The 18,351-nt window shown below is 25.9% G+C and overlaps 1 protein-coding gene across 1 annotated transcript; it reads right to left on the reverse strand.

The window, feature by feature from the left end:
- Positions 1-12,619: 12,619 nt before the first annotated feature.
- Positions 12,620-15,373, reverse strand: LOC145845270 (uncharacterized). Its single transcript, XM_082952691.1, has 3 exons — positions 15,164-15,373; positions 13,601-13,759; positions 12,620-13,232 (listed from the first exon to the last, which is right to left on the reverse strand). The coding sequence occupies exons 1-3, from the start codon at positions 15,358-15,360 to the stop codon at positions 13,040-13,042; spliced, it is 549 nt and encodes a 182-aa protein (XP_082808817.1). The 5' UTR covers positions 15,361-15,373; the 3' UTR covers positions 12,620-13,039.
- Positions 15,374-18,351: the final 2,978 nt, after the last annotated feature.

Below are 18,351 nucleotides of genomic sequence, written 5' to 3' on the forward strand. Positions count from 1 at the left end.
TTCAAAAGTTTAAAGCCATTCTTTAAATTTCACCAAGTTTTTCGTTGCTACATTAAAATGACCAATGAAAATAAAACTATCCAAAACAGGGAACTTTCGGCCCCAATACTAGAGCATGATCCCACCATTGGTACATAGAAGTCAGAACTATATTTTCCGGTATTCTACCAAAGTACCAACACTGCTTTTTACTGCAAGAAAATAAATCGTTTTTCGACAACTTTTTAATTGAGTCTTACAGTTGTTACTGATTGTATTTTCGAATAAAAATATTTACACCAATGATTGCTTAAATTCATAAAACTTAAAGTCTAAACTATTTAAAAGAAGTGAAACAACTTAGTATCTTAATAAATATCGTAAAGAATAATTTCCTATTTGTTAAACATGAAATTAAATAATATTTATTTTAGTTTACTAGTAATCTTAAACAACAAATATATGAATTTTGAAAACTTATTAATATGTTTGTCGCTTTGGTCGTTGACTATATGCTAAAATTAAACCATTGGTTTTTTCAGTACTAAAACTTTTGTATTCATTTGTATACTTTACTATTTAGTTTGAATAAGTTCAAACAACAAAATTTAAATATGGACTTTTTTTTACAAGCTTTGAATTTTACAATTTCAGCAAAACTTATGACATGACTCATGCAACATTACGACCAGTGATGTTAAATCGGAGAGCGAAAAATCCCCGCAGTAGAATAAAAAAATAAAAAGCATGGCAATAGAATTAAAATTTCTTATGAAAGCAAAAGCTTATTGGCTTATAAATTTCTTTTTTCTTCTAGCTCTCTCACTTTTCACTTTAGTTTCTTTTATTTCTCCAAATTTCTCTCAATTTACTATAGAGCTTTAAAGTGCGTGTTTACAATTAAAACAGCTGTATTTAACTGCCATCTTGATTATAACATGACTGGTTCTCACAGTCAGAGGTTTCCGCGTACCTAAGTATGAGGAAATTTTTTTTTTTTCCTTTATGATTTTGTGTAAAGATATGTTTGAAAAACTGATAAAGAACTCCATTTTTGTTCAAGTTTGTGACGTTATTAGTTGAAATACAAAATATTTAAATTATGTATGCATGTTTTTTGCGTTTTTATATAAATTAGTTTCAGACTTTAAAGTATTTTTTCTTTACTTTAATGGTAATTTAAAGTTAGTTTTAACAGAGTTAAGTAAATAATTACAGTTTAATAAAAATTATGAACTAATAAAACTTTTTAAATTTTCTCTAGGTTATTATGATGAACATAATATTTAGTATTTGCAAAGTTTTACTTTAACAGGTTGAAATAAGACTTTTGAATGGGCTAACATTTTATGATAGAAATGGAAATGTTCAAGAAAGTATAGACGGAAAAGACTACCCTATAAGAAAACTCGTACTTAATTCTTAGCGTTTACGTCACTGCGTATCAGCGTTGTAGCTTGAACGGAACTGCACCAGTTCGAGTTTCTAAAATAGTCCTTGTAAAAATGTTTATTGTAGTTTATGAAAAAGCGGCCTTTAAAATTATTTTATCATCGGTTTGGACAAAAAGCAACGATTTCATTTAAATAGTGAAATAGGGCTACTTAAATACTAATGAGTTAATTTTCATAATACTATCTAAATTTAATAACTATTGTGTTAACTTTACATTTGCTGTAATTTTTGGTGAGTACACTGCAAAAGTAAGTTAGTTAAAGTTTGAATATTTGCTCAATAAGTTTTGTGTTTTTAAAAAACTATAAGCAAAATGCCTTTTCTAACTTTTTTGTTTTGAACTTTAAGTCTTTAAAGTATTTATTTATATATATATTTAATCAAGTCAAAATTTACTTTATATTCAACATGAAAAACATTTGTTTACTTAACTTACTTTCTAAAACTAGTTAAACTAAAAGGTTTACACTAAAAATAAAACTTTATCGTTGTTATAAAACAAATAAAATATTAAATGAAGTCGCGTCTTTTTATATAGTTTACACTAAACTGTTTGGTAAATTATAAAATTTCTTAACATATATGCTTCATTTTCTTTTATGTTTTTTATAAGTTGAAAATAATAAATAAGCTTTTAAAATTTAAAAACTGTTTTTTTATCAATATTAAACTTAACGAAAATATTCAATTCCAATTTTTACACTATAGATTTGTTTTAAAACTTATAACGATACAAAAACTTGTTTTGTTTTTTAGATAATACTAAAATTCATTTCATACACACTTAAATGTATTTAAAATACGAATATGACAAATTGATTTTATACAAACCAACCTGTGTTTGTTTAAAAATATTTATATACTGTTTGAGTTTTGACCTTGCAGTAAGTAAATAAAACACGTCAGTAGAAGCAGTATTAACAATTTGTTATTTTTTGTTTACTTTTTTGTGTATATTGTATGTTTAGCTTATATTTCTATCTGTTTTGTATTAATTGAAAATATTTTTTTTAAATCCATTCAAAAAATTGTTTGCCAAATCTTCAAATGTTCAAAGAATAAATCCATCTTTTAAATTTCATCACTTACAGGTTTAATCTATCTAATATTATTAACTTGGCTGTTTCTATGAAATATATAAAATTATCTATGAAAAATGATAAAAAAGTTTAATATATCGTTTTGCCGAACAATATTTGGTTCAAAGTACATCAAAGAATGCTAAATAATACAAAACAATAAAGATAATTGTTTTTTACAAACATAATTTTTTTAAAGTTCGATGTAAATTTAGTTGATGAAGCAACAAAAGCCTTTGTAGATCACAATTTATTTACGTATTACGATTGCAGAGTGGTTCATTAGCAAATAATTCAGCAGAAATTATTGATATAAGCTCACTCAATTGCGATAAGTCATGGGTGTCCCAACTCACGTACAGCCCTAGCGGTGAAAAAATACTTCTTTATAAACTTTTCATTGTTAATACTTACATGTACGCTGCTCCTAAAGAAGTACCAAGGTTTTAATATCCGCTCCAACTAACTTTTACAAGTCAAATTGTATTTACGAGTTGCAATAGAATGTATCTGGTTCTCCTCAGTTTTTGTATTTAACATCTTTTAACTTATTTTTAATTATGTGCTTCAAATATTTAAAAAAAATTGGTATAACCTTTAAATAAAAATATTTTAAACATTATTTTAGAGTTTGGTGTCTTAGACAAAAATCATAAATCACAAATATTCGTTTGTAGTTTATTAAAAACAAAATTTAAAAAAGCTGGTGAAATTGATTTAACACTAGTTTGTTTTCTAAACTTTGGTTTGTTCTTATGTTTGGTACTTTTTTTTCTTATTCTTTTCGATAACTGTCAGATTGCCTTGAAACACATTTTCATTCTTTTAAGGAGTTAAAAAAGCGCTGCGCAGTTTAACGCCTCGCTCAGTAACGTCTTTGACAACTTTCATGTCATTACCTTTTGCTCTTGCCAAGTCTTTGTTCCATTGTTCTCCTGATTTGGTAAGAAAAAATTTACTGCAGTCTGAAATTAAAAAATAATTAAGATACTTCTAACAAATTCTGCTAGATATCTCTTCTTTCTTTCCTCAGTAACACAAACAGGCAGTATAGGTAATAGTTCTACGGCACTAAAACAAAGCTGTAACGTTTTTTGTGGAATTTTACAGTTGTCGAAATCTACAACTTTAGAAAAAGCGTATTTAAAATAAACTAGGGATTAACTAAAGTATTTAAAAACCAGAATATAAAGTTTAATAATGGATCACAATTTATAAAGTTTTTAAAAATGTTTCATCAAATTGTTTAGTTATATGAAAATTATTGAAAACATAAAAATAAAACATAACAAGTCTTTAATCAGTTTAAATAAAACTTTATCAAAAATAAAAAGTAAAAGTTCTAAAACTTAGAGAATGTTTGAAAATACTTTTTTTTAAAAACATAAGTTCAGAGGAGTCTTAAAAACTAAAAGATGTAAGTTAACTTTAAACAAAACCGATATGGCTACTTTAATGAAAGTCTGTATAAAACGATTTCGAATGCACTACATTAAGATCAATAAAAGTTTAAAGCTGATTTGATGCTTAAATATAATATATGTTTTTTATTGACAATAGAAAGATTACAACTAGTTAATTGCGCCTAGTTTTCATTAAGTACTGTTTAGTTACTTAATAATTAGTTATAATAATAACTTAAGGCTTAAGTATAACGGTTTGTCTACTTCAGACTCAAAACAGAAACTTCCTAGGGTGTCGGTTCCGACCGCAGAAAAAGCGTTTAGGGAAAAACCCTTCATCATTTGATGCTAGATCAGGGGTCGGCAATCTAAGGCCTGCGAAACAAAATTCTGCGGCCCACGACCATGAGCCCGCAGAGCAAATTTATATTTTAAGTTAATTTTTCTGTAATTTGGTTTAACTTAATTGATTTTGTTTTTAGTCCGTATATAACATTTTAAAACAATTAAAAGACTTTACTGTTTTGACTAAAGAATGTGAAAAAGACAGATTACTTTTCGACCAGTGTTTTTTTCTCAGTTTAATAATAACTTTCTTCTTACAACAGCAAGTTATTATCTGAAAAAAGCGTCTGAGGAGTGCTTGGATTCAGTAAGTTATTTGTATAATAACTATTGAGTAAATAAGCTAAACGCAAATGTTTTCCATTGTGTACAAAAATGTTAAGTAGTAAAATTCTAATTGACCTGACAAATGTACCATGAAGATAAAAATGTTTGTCATTTTCAAATTTTTTTTTTATTAAAAATCACATTTAATTTAGCTCGACAGTATATTTTCAATGTTGTTATACTACTTAGCGCAAATTTTAACATTAAACTTAGCTTTAAACTAAAAAAGATCCAAAAAAGTGTTTTTTTAAAAACCTGAAATAATTTTCTTTAAAAAATTTGCCAACCCTGATTATTAAAATTATTTAAATACTTTTTGTTTCCAAGTTATTAACTCTACCAAAGTATCTAAGGAATGGTTTTTTGAAATTTAAAGTTTATAACCTAAAAAATAAAATACTATATAAAAATTCAATCATTTTCAAATTTCCAAAAAAACAAAGATATAAATCACAGTCTAGACATTTGTATAGAAAAATTTTTACATAAAAATCTAAATTGCAAACGCAAGTTGAAGTCATTTCTATGTAAACTAAATTTTAGTTTTAGTTTTAACTTAAAATTCAATGTCTTTTTTTTTTGAATTACATCACCTATTACTGGGCCCTTTATTAGTATAAAACTTTAGTTGTTTTGACTAATGTATAAGAAAAGGTATTGCAAAACCCTAAAGAACCCAGTAGCAAACTTATTTAAAGTAAATAATGCGTTAAAAATTAAATAGCTACAAGAACTAGACGTTGGATGCTTATAAAATCGGCGACCTTTGAATTTTCAGCTGATTTTTTTTTTTACCTTTGGAAATATCGCAAAAAACCGTTTGCAAAACTTTAAATTAATTTAATAAGCTAGATAGAGGCTATATCAATTTTTCTGGAAATAACCCCTTTGTAAACTGTATGAGACTTTAAAATTTCGTCTTTCAAGTTTTCGGCCGAAAACTTTTCTTTATGTAGCTTTAATCAGAAAATAAAACATTTTGTAAACGTTTAATAACAATTTAAATAAAGTTTTATGATGACGAATTTTGATTTGCTACATGTACAAAAATTTTCAGCCAAAAACTTAACGGTCGAAGTTTTAAGGTCCCATACACTTTATATAGTGGTTATTTTGAGAAAAATTGATATAGCATCCTCTATCTACGCTTATTAAATCATCTAAAACAGGGGTCGGAAAACTGAGGCCCGCGAAGGGTAAATCTGTGGCGCGCAAGCATAAATAATCATTATTTGAACATAAAATAAGTATAAGGTATTTCATGTTCATACAATGTTAATTTTAGTAAAAACGTGCATGGGTCATGTCTTACATGAAAGCAGTTTATATTAAAAAAAATCATGGAACATTCAAAATATCATAATTAAGTGTATTTAGAAATTAAAATATTAGAATATTAAAAGTTATTTTTTTTTTCTTCAGTGACCTTTAGAAAACTGAAGGTCGTTGAAAAAAAATTATTTGAAAAAAAAACAACGACCCTTGAGAACACAGCAAAGTAAAAATATTAAAATAATATATACTTATATATGTATTTTTCTGGCTAAAACATCGGTTATAGCAGAGATTCCAAAAAAAAAAAACATTTTTTTCTAAGGGGCCCCATTCAAAAATTCAAACCCCAATCCAATGGATTTTTTTTAGTTAAAGGCAAAGAAGCGTTCTCTAGAATAAAATAAAAATCTTAGTTAGCTTTAAAGATATGAAAACTAACTGGATCTAAAGTTTTGACATTTTTTTTTATTTAAAAAATTTCTAATCGAGCTAAGTTAACACTCGTGTTTTTTAATAATAACTTTCTTCTTACAACAGCAAGTTATTATCTGAAAATGGAGTGTGAGGAGAGCTTGGATTCAGTAAGTTATTTATATAACAATTATCTAAAAATCAACTGAACTCAAATATTTTTTATTGTGTACAAAAGTAATGCAAAGTAATCAACTAATATATTTTACTTTAAGTCTTTACTTAAGTCTTTTCTTTACAATTTAGGTATTTAGTTTTACATGTGTAATATACTTGAAATTTTGTTATAGAAGTTTTCTCACTATAAATTATGTTTGAATGTTCACAAAAACATTTAAAATAACATAATTATAAGAAATAAGGTATTTTTTATTTCAGTTTTGACGTATTTTGGTTTTTTACAACTTTTCTGTGCACTTTAAATTAATTCCTATGCAAACCAATGTACAAAGATGCTCATTTTTTAGACCACTTTTTTGATACTAATTGTTTTAGTTAAGTGCAGTTTATGCATAGTTTTCTATTATTATTATTTTTATTTCATAGAATATCTAAATGTCTACAGAAGCATTTAAAACAAAACATACGACATAAATTAAAATAGTAAAAGTTTAGCATACATTTTCATTTTTCAAACAATACTTTTTGGCAAATTTAATTTAATTTTTGCTTTGCATGTAAATATATACAGATGCTATCAGATACGCTATGCTTAATTAGATACTTTAAACATCTTATCTCGAAAAAACTCTGAATAAAGACTTTTTACTAGTAATGAACGTTTAGTAGTTTTGCAACATTCATTAAGTTTTTAGCTATTTTTTTGAATTTATATTAAATTTAGAACGTTTATTTAGTTGTTTAAGCAAAACTAGTTTAAAGCTTTTATTTAGATTTTAATTAATGATTTAACAGTTAAGTTTCCTTTTTTTTTCTTACTATTGATTACTGTTACCTAAACAAGTATTAAAAAAAATTATCTAAAGTTTATTAGGTTGAACACATAAGCTTTAGATTTATAGCATATGATAAACTGTTTAAATATTTAAGTTGTTTTACGTTCACACAAGTATTTCTAAGATCAAATTGTTTCTTTAAGCAATTTCTCAGCTAATTACTTCTGATAATTTTTTCTTTTATCTTAATAACTTAGATTTAAATTCAATGTTTTATAGTATTTTGAAAGTTAGATTTTGAATAATAATTTAAACCAATCTACTATTTATTGAAGTTTCGAAAAAGCATAACGTTTTTAGTTTACTTGATTAATTAATGTTCGTGCTTCATAAGTTAATTAGTAAATTTATCTTTTTATTGCAAATTGGTATGCATATCAAAAAAAATTTCTAAGTTATAATTTTGCTATTGGTAAACAGTTCAATTTTCTCTTTGAAGTATGTAAGCTCAGTGGTTCTTATACAAGTTAAAATAGTATATTAGAACAAAAAATTATACCAACACATGTCAAGTCATAAAATTTGGATGCAGCTAAGTTCTGTTAATAAAAAACAAACATTATAAAGAATATTAGCACATTTTATTTATTTTTTATTAAAGGATTGAGTCTCAGTTAATACAGTTACTTTTAATATTTTGTATAATTTTTTGTTACTGCTTAAAATCTAATAAATTTACACTTTAAGTAACATAAAAAAATTTATAACGCTAATATAATATCAACAAGTCCTATTTTTAGTTACCTTTATTTCACCATAAAGTACTAAAATTAAATTTTGATTTCCACTAATGTGTAGAAATTTTACTATTTATGTAATTTTTTTACTATCAGAATGAGCTTATTATCTATTTGAAAAGGTTCTATATACAGTCCATACTAGACCAGTGGTCGGCAGCCTTTTATGAGTTTCGGGCCAATTTTTCTAAAGAAAATTGCTCGCGGGTCGAAATGTTTGAAAAAAGTCTTCTGTGAACCATCGTTATTTAAACGTATTTGTAGTAATCAACATAAAACTACTAGTTTAAACCAAAATGTGATAAAATAAGCAATAGTAGAATTGTTGTAGTGAGTATATGTATATAGTTTATTGAACGATAAAAAATGCGCTCAAAATATTTGGTCCTAGGACCTGGTGAACGAAAAAACCTTTCGGTTATCAATTAGTAGTTATTAAAGTAAGATCCTAATTATAAGCTTTTACTACAAAATTAACCTATTTACCGTTTTAAAAAGTTATATTTTGAGCTAAAAAATAAATTGTTGCCTCAGAGTTAGGCTTTGTGGGCCGTGTTTGGCCTGCAGTTTGTCGACACTTCTGCTAAACTTAGTAATTCTTTTTATTTATTTAGGTGAAGTAACAAGTGCTCATAAACATGATGCAATGAACAATTCAAAGATTTATCAAATATTGTATCCAAAGTTATGAGTTGGCAACTTTTCTTGGGCAGGTTAGACTTACCAAGATTTGTTTTTCGCTGTCCGAACTTGTTGCACATATTAATTCTTTAAGTCTGCGGATTAAAAAAGATATACTTGAAAAAATTAATAACAAAACTGTTTAAAGCTTCGTAAATCATTATCTATGAAATTTTAACATGTGCTTAAGTGAATGAACGAACTATTTTCTATGAATGGAATATTTTTTAAAGAGTTCCATTAGAAGAGTTTTTTAAAAGTTAAGTAGCAAAAAAAGACCTTTTCATTTTAAATACCACTTTTTTTAGTTTTTAATAAATTGACACCCATTTGCATTTTAAAGGGACGATTACTTAACTAAACAGTAATTTTCTAAAAACAAATCAAAATTCATCTTCATCTACATAGAAATTTGATACTTTTTCTGGTAAAAGTTTAGCACATAGAACATTTACATAGAAGTGTTATACATATCAGGTGGAATACAATAACTTATGCAAGTTTTACTACAGCACAACCTATTCAAATATAAATTTTAGTCAATTGACTTATGCTAAGAAATAACAACATTTTGTACTTTTATTTTAAAAAAATATTAGCTTTTGTATAAATAAGTAGTATATTTAACTTTTTTTTTAATATGTATGTAGTAAAAAAAAAACATAAAGATACACCAGCGATATTAGCTAAAATTTAACTTAGAAACAACTTTGTTTCCTATATTTAAGACAGCAGTCAGCATATAAAAGAACCATACATAAGAAACAAATACAACCTTTTAATTGATAAGGAAACAAAAATTACTTTGTCTACAAATTAATTACCTTTATCAGTTAAATTAAAGTAAATTATTACAAGTATTTAAGCTGAAAAACTTCGCAATTTAAGGCAATCATAGTTCATTTTATCTATAATTTTTTGTTATTTTATGCTCAGGAACAATAATGTTTAAAAATAACTCCAGTCGAACAGATAAAAGATTAATACTTAATTGTTGTTTAGGGTTGCCAAAGGTCTTTGTGTAAATTTGTTCCAGGTTTTCTAAATTTGTTCCAGGTTAAAAAAATGTTTGCCTATTTTTTATTATAGAAATAAACTTAAGTTAGAAACCTTTTTTAAATATTATAACAACATTAAAAAATAACAGTAAAGCTGTTTAAAATTTGTTTTTTAACAATTTTTTTAAATTTAAAAAAAATATTTTTATGATAGATCATTTGTATCTTAACATATACATAAACATATTTGTTACTTAATATTTAAAAATAGTTTAAAACTCGTTTTTTTAGATTTTTTGTTTGAAAATCCAGGTTTTTCCAAAATTTATAAAATTCCAGCTTTCTTAAGTTTTTTAGTCTAAATTGCTAAATTCCAAGTTTATTTGCAAACATGACTGTTTCTTATCTTATCTACTACTGATTATATAATATAATATTTTAAGTTTAAAAATTCTAAACATTAACTTAGCAAATTGAAAAAACGATCTACACCTAAACTCATTTTCATTATTGCCCATTTTCAAAAGATTGAAAATAATAGTGTCTCTTCTTTATAAAATCCAGAATATCTATAGTATAACTTCCAAATCTCCCGTAAATTATAGCTCATAACATTTTTATTTAAGTCTTCATTACTAACCCTAGAAATTTAATGTAAGTTACTACGCGCCTTACTATTTATCACCTACTTACTGCCCAAAATTTTAAAATGCCTAAAGGGCGTAGTCATCCTTTTAATTAGACCAACACTGACTTGACTAGTATCCAAATTTAAACATATTGCATCATCCAGGGTTGCCACAGGTCAGGCTGGGAAAAATTTCCTGACTTTTAAATAAATTTTTCCCGATTTTTCTAAATCAAACTCTTGACTTAGCCCTATTGTAAAATACATAATCAAACACTTGAAACTATATAAAGCTTTCAATATAATTTTAATACAGGTTAAAACAACAGTTTTTTTTTTGCTGAATTTAATCATCAAACTTCCATTACATCACTTGAACCATCTGTGTATGATTGATGTATTTGCAATAAACAGCTCTATCAGCAAAATACTTGTATTGTTACCTTATAAACACAGTTTGTCTGAAAAAAGACACATTTTTTTAGCATTTCCTAACATAAATGTATCTAAATAAACGAAACGACATATAAGGAACTTTTACAATTGAAACCTTAAATTAATAACGAACTTTCACAATTAAAACCTTAAAACAATAACGAACTTTTACAAATTAAACCTTAAAACAAAAAAGAACTTAATCAAACACTGTTTTTTTTTATAATATGTAATAAAATTTATTTTCTCCGTTTCTTTATTAGCACTTCAACCTCTTCATCTAATAAAGATATGGTTTCCTTCATCTGGTCTGAATCCCGCTTATTTTTTTGGCAATTAAAGTTATTTGCCTCATTTTATTTAAACCGTTCTCATCTGCTGCCCTTACATATATCGAAGAGAATCTTTTCTCTAAATCTAGCCACAATTTGTGGGCTTCATTTCTTTTTGCACTCATTTATTTTTACCACCAATTTGCAAGTTAATAGAAAAACTTTACAGTTTTATAAAGTATAATTTATTAATTTATACCAGATGAAGGCATTAGAAATTAAAAAAATTTCTTAAATTCTAAGAAAATTTTGCAGTTTTAGTATGACTTTAAAGGATTTTTAATTAATTTTTACCATTTGATGACTTTGGTTAAAAAGAATTTTGTATTTTTAAATTGACAAAATCTGATTTTTTTTTGTCAAGTTTCCTGACTTTTTTTCTAAAACCCAATTTTTTTCCTGACTTTTCCTGACCTTGTAGCAACCCTGATCATCTTAATAACTAATGCTTTACACAAGAAATTAAACTAAATTACACTGAAGTTTTTATATATATATATATATAATAAAATATTTTTTATTATTATATTATATTTTAATAAATTTTCCTTGAAAATTCAGAACACCTTAAAGTCCTAGAGTGTTTAAAAATTTATTTTACTCCTTAGTGTTGGTTTGAAAACAAAGAAACTGGTAATTATATACAGGGTTGCCACTGACTTTTGGCAAATTTTCTCAAGGTTTTCAAAAATTCTTCTAGGTTTTTAAAAGTACTTTTTTTGGGTCTATTTTTAGTTTAAACTTAATTTTAAGGTAGAAAACTGTGTTAAATAGTATAAAACATTGAAAAGATAAAGTAAAGCTACTTCAAATGTGTTTTTTAATAAAAAAATTAAGATGATGACAAAAAACTTTTATCTATATGGTAGATTTTTTGTGTAAAATCAATATTTTTCTACTTAACATGAAAAAATTGTTTAAAATTTCAGAATTTTCCAGGTTTTTTTTTCAAGATTTCTCAAATCGCAGATTTTTTTGCCTAAATTGTCAAATTCAAGGTTTCAAGGTAAAGTAACAACCCTGTTATATAGAAAATTAAAAAACAACTGCTATACAATTATTTTCTTTATGTAAAAATAAAGAGTTAAAATAATTTACTTTAGGGTTGCAAAAGATTTTTTGTAAGTTTCTTTCAGGTTTAAAAAAAATAAGTTTTTTGGTAAGTTTTTAGTATAAAATTAAACTTAAGTTAAAAACCTGTTTTCATTAGTAAAACAACATTTAAAAGATACTCTTAAGCTACTTTAAAAGTGATTTTTATGAAAAATAACTTAAATGGCACAAAAAATATTTATCATTACGATAAATTTTCGTATCTTAGTATAATTTAATTTTAAATTACTTTAAACTTTAAACATTTTATAATACAATAAATTTTCACAATATATTTTTTGAACTAAATACTTTAGTTGCTAAACAACTGTTTGTGCTAAATAATTTTCATTGGGTGAAACACATTCAAACGTTCAATTTTTTTTTTACTTAATTATTTTTTAGTAAACATAAAATTTTGTCGCAATAAGTTTTATTTTACAAAAATTCTTCTATATAAATTATTTTTACTTGAAAAAATATTAATAAACAACATTGAGTAACATTTTTGCTAAACTCCTATTCATGCATTAAAATTTATATAAAATTGAAAAATAAGAAAATAAATCCACAAAGTAAATCATTGCCAGCATAACAATTTAAATAGCTTGAAAACTAGTTTTATCGAATACAAAAGCATATTTTATTTTTATATTTTAGTTTATAAACAAATTTTAGTACAGTTAACTTTTATAAGTTTGTATACTAATTAAACAACTTTAATTAGTAATACATAAGTTTTTAATTTAAACACGGTATTTTCAATTAAAAGTAAAATATTGTAATTTTTTCAGACAAGGTCCTGTTCTTACAATTATTCTAAATTTAAATCCGACTTAAATGAAACTAATTTTTTTCCTCATAATTCACCACTTGTGTGGATTCTTCCTTGTTCAACCCGAAACCCTCGATCTTGCTCCACTCCGCCCAGTTTTCTTCGAAATGGGGGAATCTGTACGGGTATTTCCGCGGAATGACCGCTTCGGCTTTCCGCCAGTAAATCGGCTCGTTGTACTTCGTGTGATCTCTCTCGACCCAACTGGGGAAAAATTTACAAACTTTATTAAACCTGCTTCGTTTAAAAGTTATCATCACGCAATATACTGGTGAAAATCAAATAGTTAAAATCTTACAACGAAAAAATCAGATTTAGTATCTAATCAAATTCAAATTTCAAAATGAACTTTAAGCAGTAAACTATCTTAAACAAGTCAATGAATAAAACTAAAATGAATAAAAAAATAAAACTAAATAAAACTAAAGTCAATGAATGAATCAAACTTAGTTTAAAATCAAATAAATAAAAAGTAGGCTCAAGTTTATATCAATCAACACACTTGTGCGCAACTTAAACATTTTAGCGAAACATACTTCATGTAAAAATTCAAACAATAGATGCAAACAAACGGTTTGGTGTCTTCCACGTGCTTCCAGGTGTCGCTCAGCCTCACCGACGGCCTCATCTCCGCCTTGTGCCTCATCTCCTCCAGCTCCCTCTCCTCGCTGTCGTGCGTCAGCAGCTTCCTCCCTCCCCTGAACTCCTTCCTGAACTGCACCTTCACCTTGCTGTTGCGGGATTTTATTTGAGTTTTTAAAAACATTTAAACCTGCATTAAGGGTTGCCACTATTGGAACGAAAAACGCCAAATTGAACTACATTTCGTGAGATCCTGAACTGAATGACTTTGCTGTTGAGGTTGTTTTTGTTTGAGTTTTTTAAATAATTAAATTATACGTTCAGGGTTGCCACTTTCTTTGCAGCAAAAGAGTGCAAATAGCATTAGGCCTGATTTTGTGAGAAACTTTTTTTTAAAGCAATAAAAGCTTAAGGCTGAACAAATCACTGTTGTTCTAGATTGAATAGTTTTAAAATGAAAAATTTGAGAAAAATACTAATCCATTGTTGTTTGAGTTTTTGTCAATAAATAAAAACCTGCGTTCAGGGCTACCACATTCTATGAAGCTAAAAACATCAAACCTTATTTTGTGAGCAAATTACAATAAAGTACTAAATCCAATTGATTTTTTCTTTACTGGCTTGAATATTACAAAATCGTAATAATTACAAAAGAGCTTAGAAATACGAGAAAGATGTCATTTTCAAGAAAAACATTAAAAATACAAAGTCAAAGGAACTGGCAAGAGTTTTACTAAAAATGCGAACAAGTCTAAGTTTTTCGAATAGTCTGAAAAACTTCAAACAACCCTGAGCTGACATAAGCTTTTTCAACATATTAGACTGGGTGGCCTGGATCTGTGGCAACCCTATGCAGTTCAACAAACTTATAATTTTTTTTTTAAGTTATAACAAAAGACAAATCAAACAATATTATATGTAATGTTCTTCCAGCAATTGTGCACTGAATTTTTTTTTGTGTTTTTTAAAACTGGTCTGTTTGTGATTTTGATAAATGTACTTAATATCATTTATTTTAAATTACTATTTAATTTTCACATCTGTAACTCAATCTATTATAAAATTTAAATTTTACTTTTAATCATAAAATTAACTAAATGCAAGTTTTTGTAAGAATAGTTTTAACATTTAAGGACTCTAAAAAAAATTAATGTTTGAATACATTCACATTTTGAAAAATTAGAAGTATGTAATAAACATTTCGAACAGAATTTATAAAAAAACAATTTAAAAAAAAGCAAGAATATCTTTTTAAATCTTTTACAATTTAACTTCATAAGAATCTAATAAATTAATAAATATACTACTTTAGTTTTAAATGAACATTAAGCGGCTTAGCAAATTTTAATCTCTTAATCTTTACTTTGTTTAGAATAGAAGTATAAAATCACAAGTAAAAAATCATAATCAAACAGTAAACTTAATAAAATATTAATGAAATAACACATACCAAACTAAATAACTCTCTTGGTGTAAAATGTAACATTTGAGACAAAATATACAACGTGTGTACAAAAATAAAACAAAATCAAGTGAAAAAAATCAAAACTAACAGTTCCTGATGCTTGTTGAGAAAAGGCCTGGTGAGGTACATTTCGTTCTTGGCCTCCTCGGTCAGACCCTCCACAAACTCCTTGCGATGAGCCTCGCTGAACAGGTAGGGAATGCGGTGCTTTCCGCCCGTCTTGTTGCCCTTGATCTGCCTCCATTTAGTCCTGCGGTTCCTCAGCAACAACTGTCCCAGCTTCATGATAACTACTTATAAAGCTGTGAAGATATATTAACATTTATTTGTTCAGTTGATGTTGTTGTGTAGTAATTAGCTGTTGAGTTTTAGTTAAACAGATTTTACTTGACTGCAGTTGTTGATTTGTTTTCAAATAAAAATTGCTTTCACCAAGCAGGGTTCCACTAATATTTCAAAAAAAAAATTATAGGGAAGTCCATAAAATATAGCAAATTTATAGGGAAATTAGCAAAAAAAAACAATGAATTTTAAACATTAAGAACATATTTTTAAAGTACAGAAAGTAAAATTTGTCATTAACCTTTTATAAGCACAGTCTTAATGAAAAAATTACGGAAGTTCAAGGGTTTCTGAGATCAAATTTTAGTTAAATAAGTAAACATCAAAAATTATTATCCATTAGATGTCGCAAAAGAGTTAAATTTTTGTACTGAATACATGTACATGAGTACATGAATGATGTAGTATATTAAAGTATTTTTTTCAAATCACATTTCAACTTAAAAAAATTTAACTAGCCTAAGGTGTCAATGTACTAAAATAAAAATATTTGTGCCAGCAACACCTTTACTTTCAAAAAAGTTATATAAAAAAGTTATAATAAGTTACTATTTAATTTATAAACCACTATGTTTCTCCTTTGTTTTGTTAAGGCATTAGTACACTTACTAGGTATAAGTTTTTACAATCAAACTGTAGAAGGATACAAAATTCAATAAAAAAAAGATAAAATTGTCAAAATCAAAGGTACTTCATAATTTCAACATCAAAACTTGACATAACAAAATTAACTAAATATAAGTGATTTAAACATCTGTAATCTTGAGTTAAGTATGAAAGGGTAGCAACACGTTTTATTGTAAAAGTTTCAGGGAATGCTGAATTTATTTTTTTTTAATTTCTACAATGAAGGAATTTAATAAAACATTTTTGCACACATTTGTGTTCCTTCAGTTTAAAAAAGAAAACATCAGATTTATTTTCACAGTAAAATAAATCGTCAAAAATTCATATGTTAAGCATTTTATTTCAGCAAAACTTAATGCTTTATGCTACTTTAAGAATTAAAACAATGTGTATGGCTCAAAGAAAAAAAAAGGTGACTTAAGCAGAAATTAAATATACAAAAAAAAAAGTGACTATAAAATAAAAACAGGTGTTTTATAGTTGGATAGAAGTTGATTTATTGCTTTGAAAAACTTGTTTTCATGTTCTTTGCTTAAAGTATTGTAAGTATTGTATTTAAGTTATGTTTTAAACATAACTTAATAACAATACTTAATAACTACTTAATAAAAATACTAATAAGACAATACTTTATAACAAAATAGCAGTTTTTGCTATTTTCATAGCCTTATTTTTTGCTAAATGTTACACCATATTTAAAAAAGTAGTTTAAAGAACAGTTAAAGATAAGTAATTTGGCAATTTTTGAAATATGAGTGATCAATGTCAGTGACCTCAAAGGTTACACTAAAATCCTATATCCTCCTTCATTTTTTAAGCAACCTTCTTCATATTTTAACAGAGAGTTTATTATTAAAATTAAAAAAGATTAAACGCAGGATTTTTTTTTAATTAAGTAAAATATAAATTTTATTAAAAAAAACACCAATTTTTTGTTTTTTATCTAATTTTTGTTTTCAATATTTTTAAAATTCCAACTTTATAAGTCTTTGAAACTATAAAAGGAATGTTTCCTGGAAAATTGAGGTCTCTAGCTCAAAACATTAGGGAGAAGATAGATTTTTTGTATTTTTTTAAATTTCTGAGAAATTTGCCCCAAAAAATTTGCAGTCCATACACTTGTATCAGAAACTTTTTATAAAAATTACAATATCTGAAAAGTTAAATAAGGTTTTTTTATTCTATAACAACTAGCTTGTAGTTTGTACTTTTAAGCTTTCATATAAGATCCAATGATATTTTCAGTATAATAAAGGGTCAGACCCCCTTATGCCTTTAAACTGCAATGAGTTTTTGGTTATTTTTTAGTTTAAACATTACTAGAGATGTTTCTAAATTATTTTTTTTAAATAGATTTTGAAAAAATTCATTAAAATTCTAAAAATACTTATTTATATTAGGGGTAGAAAGTACTTTGGTGATGTTTGCTGGACTTATGAGTCCATATGATTTGAATGTGTTTAGGCTTCATTTTAAAAAATCTGAAATAAAAAATTTTGCAAAAAAAAAAGTATGCCGTCCAAAAACTTAATTTCAACCCCAAAAATCACATACTTTTTGATTTTTTGACTTTAACAGTAATAAAATCACTTTTACATGCCCTAGACTTGAAATTTATGTCTTAAATGAAAGCTTATACTTATTGACATATATTTAAAGACATATTAACTGCTTTTGATGTATTATGACGTCATAATCCCCCTAAATGTTCAAAAATTGTCTGTAAAATGTAGGAGTAAGGAAGTACAGCACACTTTTTTGGTCATATTGTAAAATTCAAATAAGTAGATATGATTTGGATGCGTTTTTGCTAAGTTAAAAAGAATCTATAGTAAAAAATTATAATTTTGCAAAAAAAAAATTGCTGTCCAAATAACTGATTTTAACCCCAGAAATCACATACTTTATTGATTTTTTGACTTAAACAGTAATAAAATTGCTTATACATGTCCTAGACTTATAGTTTATAATTTTAAAGAAAGCTTATAATTATAGGCATAAATTAAAGACATTTCGACTGCTTTGTTGTATTATGACGCCAATATTACACTAAGTATGCAAAATTTGTCTGTAAAATTGTACTTAATTTTTAATATAAAAATTAAATTCCTCTGCTGTTTTACTTTTAGTTTTTTGATTTAGAATATAAAATGTATCACGTCAGCTAGCCAGAAAGATATTACTGATATAATGTCATTTCAATTGCATGTTGATATATATATAAAATACATTTTAAATCACTTTCCTTTAATAGAAATTATGGTTATTCAGAGCATTTTATATAAGTAAATACAATAACAATTACCT

The sequence above is a fragment of the Thalia democratica genome, chromosome 1, assembly GCF_965202585.1.
Source record: "Thalia democratica chromosome 1, ktThaDemo2.hap1.1, whole genome shotgun sequence".
NCBI classification, from domain to species: domain Eukaryota; kingdom Metazoa; phylum Chordata; class Thaliacea; order Salpida; family Salpidae; genus Thalia; species Thalia democratica.

What these genes read in the sequence shown, in the direction of transcription:
- LOC145845270 (XM_082952691.1), bottom strand. Translation starts at nt 15,360, where the DNA reads ATGAAGCTGGGACAGTTGTTGCTGAGGAACCGCAGGACTAAATGGAGG. An exon ending in CTCAACAAGCATCAGGAACT is followed by an intron (nt 13,760 to 15,163) that starts GTTAGTTTTGAT and finishes ATCCCGCAACAG; the next exon opens with CAAGGTGAAGGTGCAGTTCA. An exon ending in CACGTGGAAGACACCAAACC is followed by an intron (nt 13,233 to 13,600) that starts GTTTGTTTGCAT and finishes ATTTTTCCCCAG; the next exon opens with TTGGGTCGAGAGAGATCACA.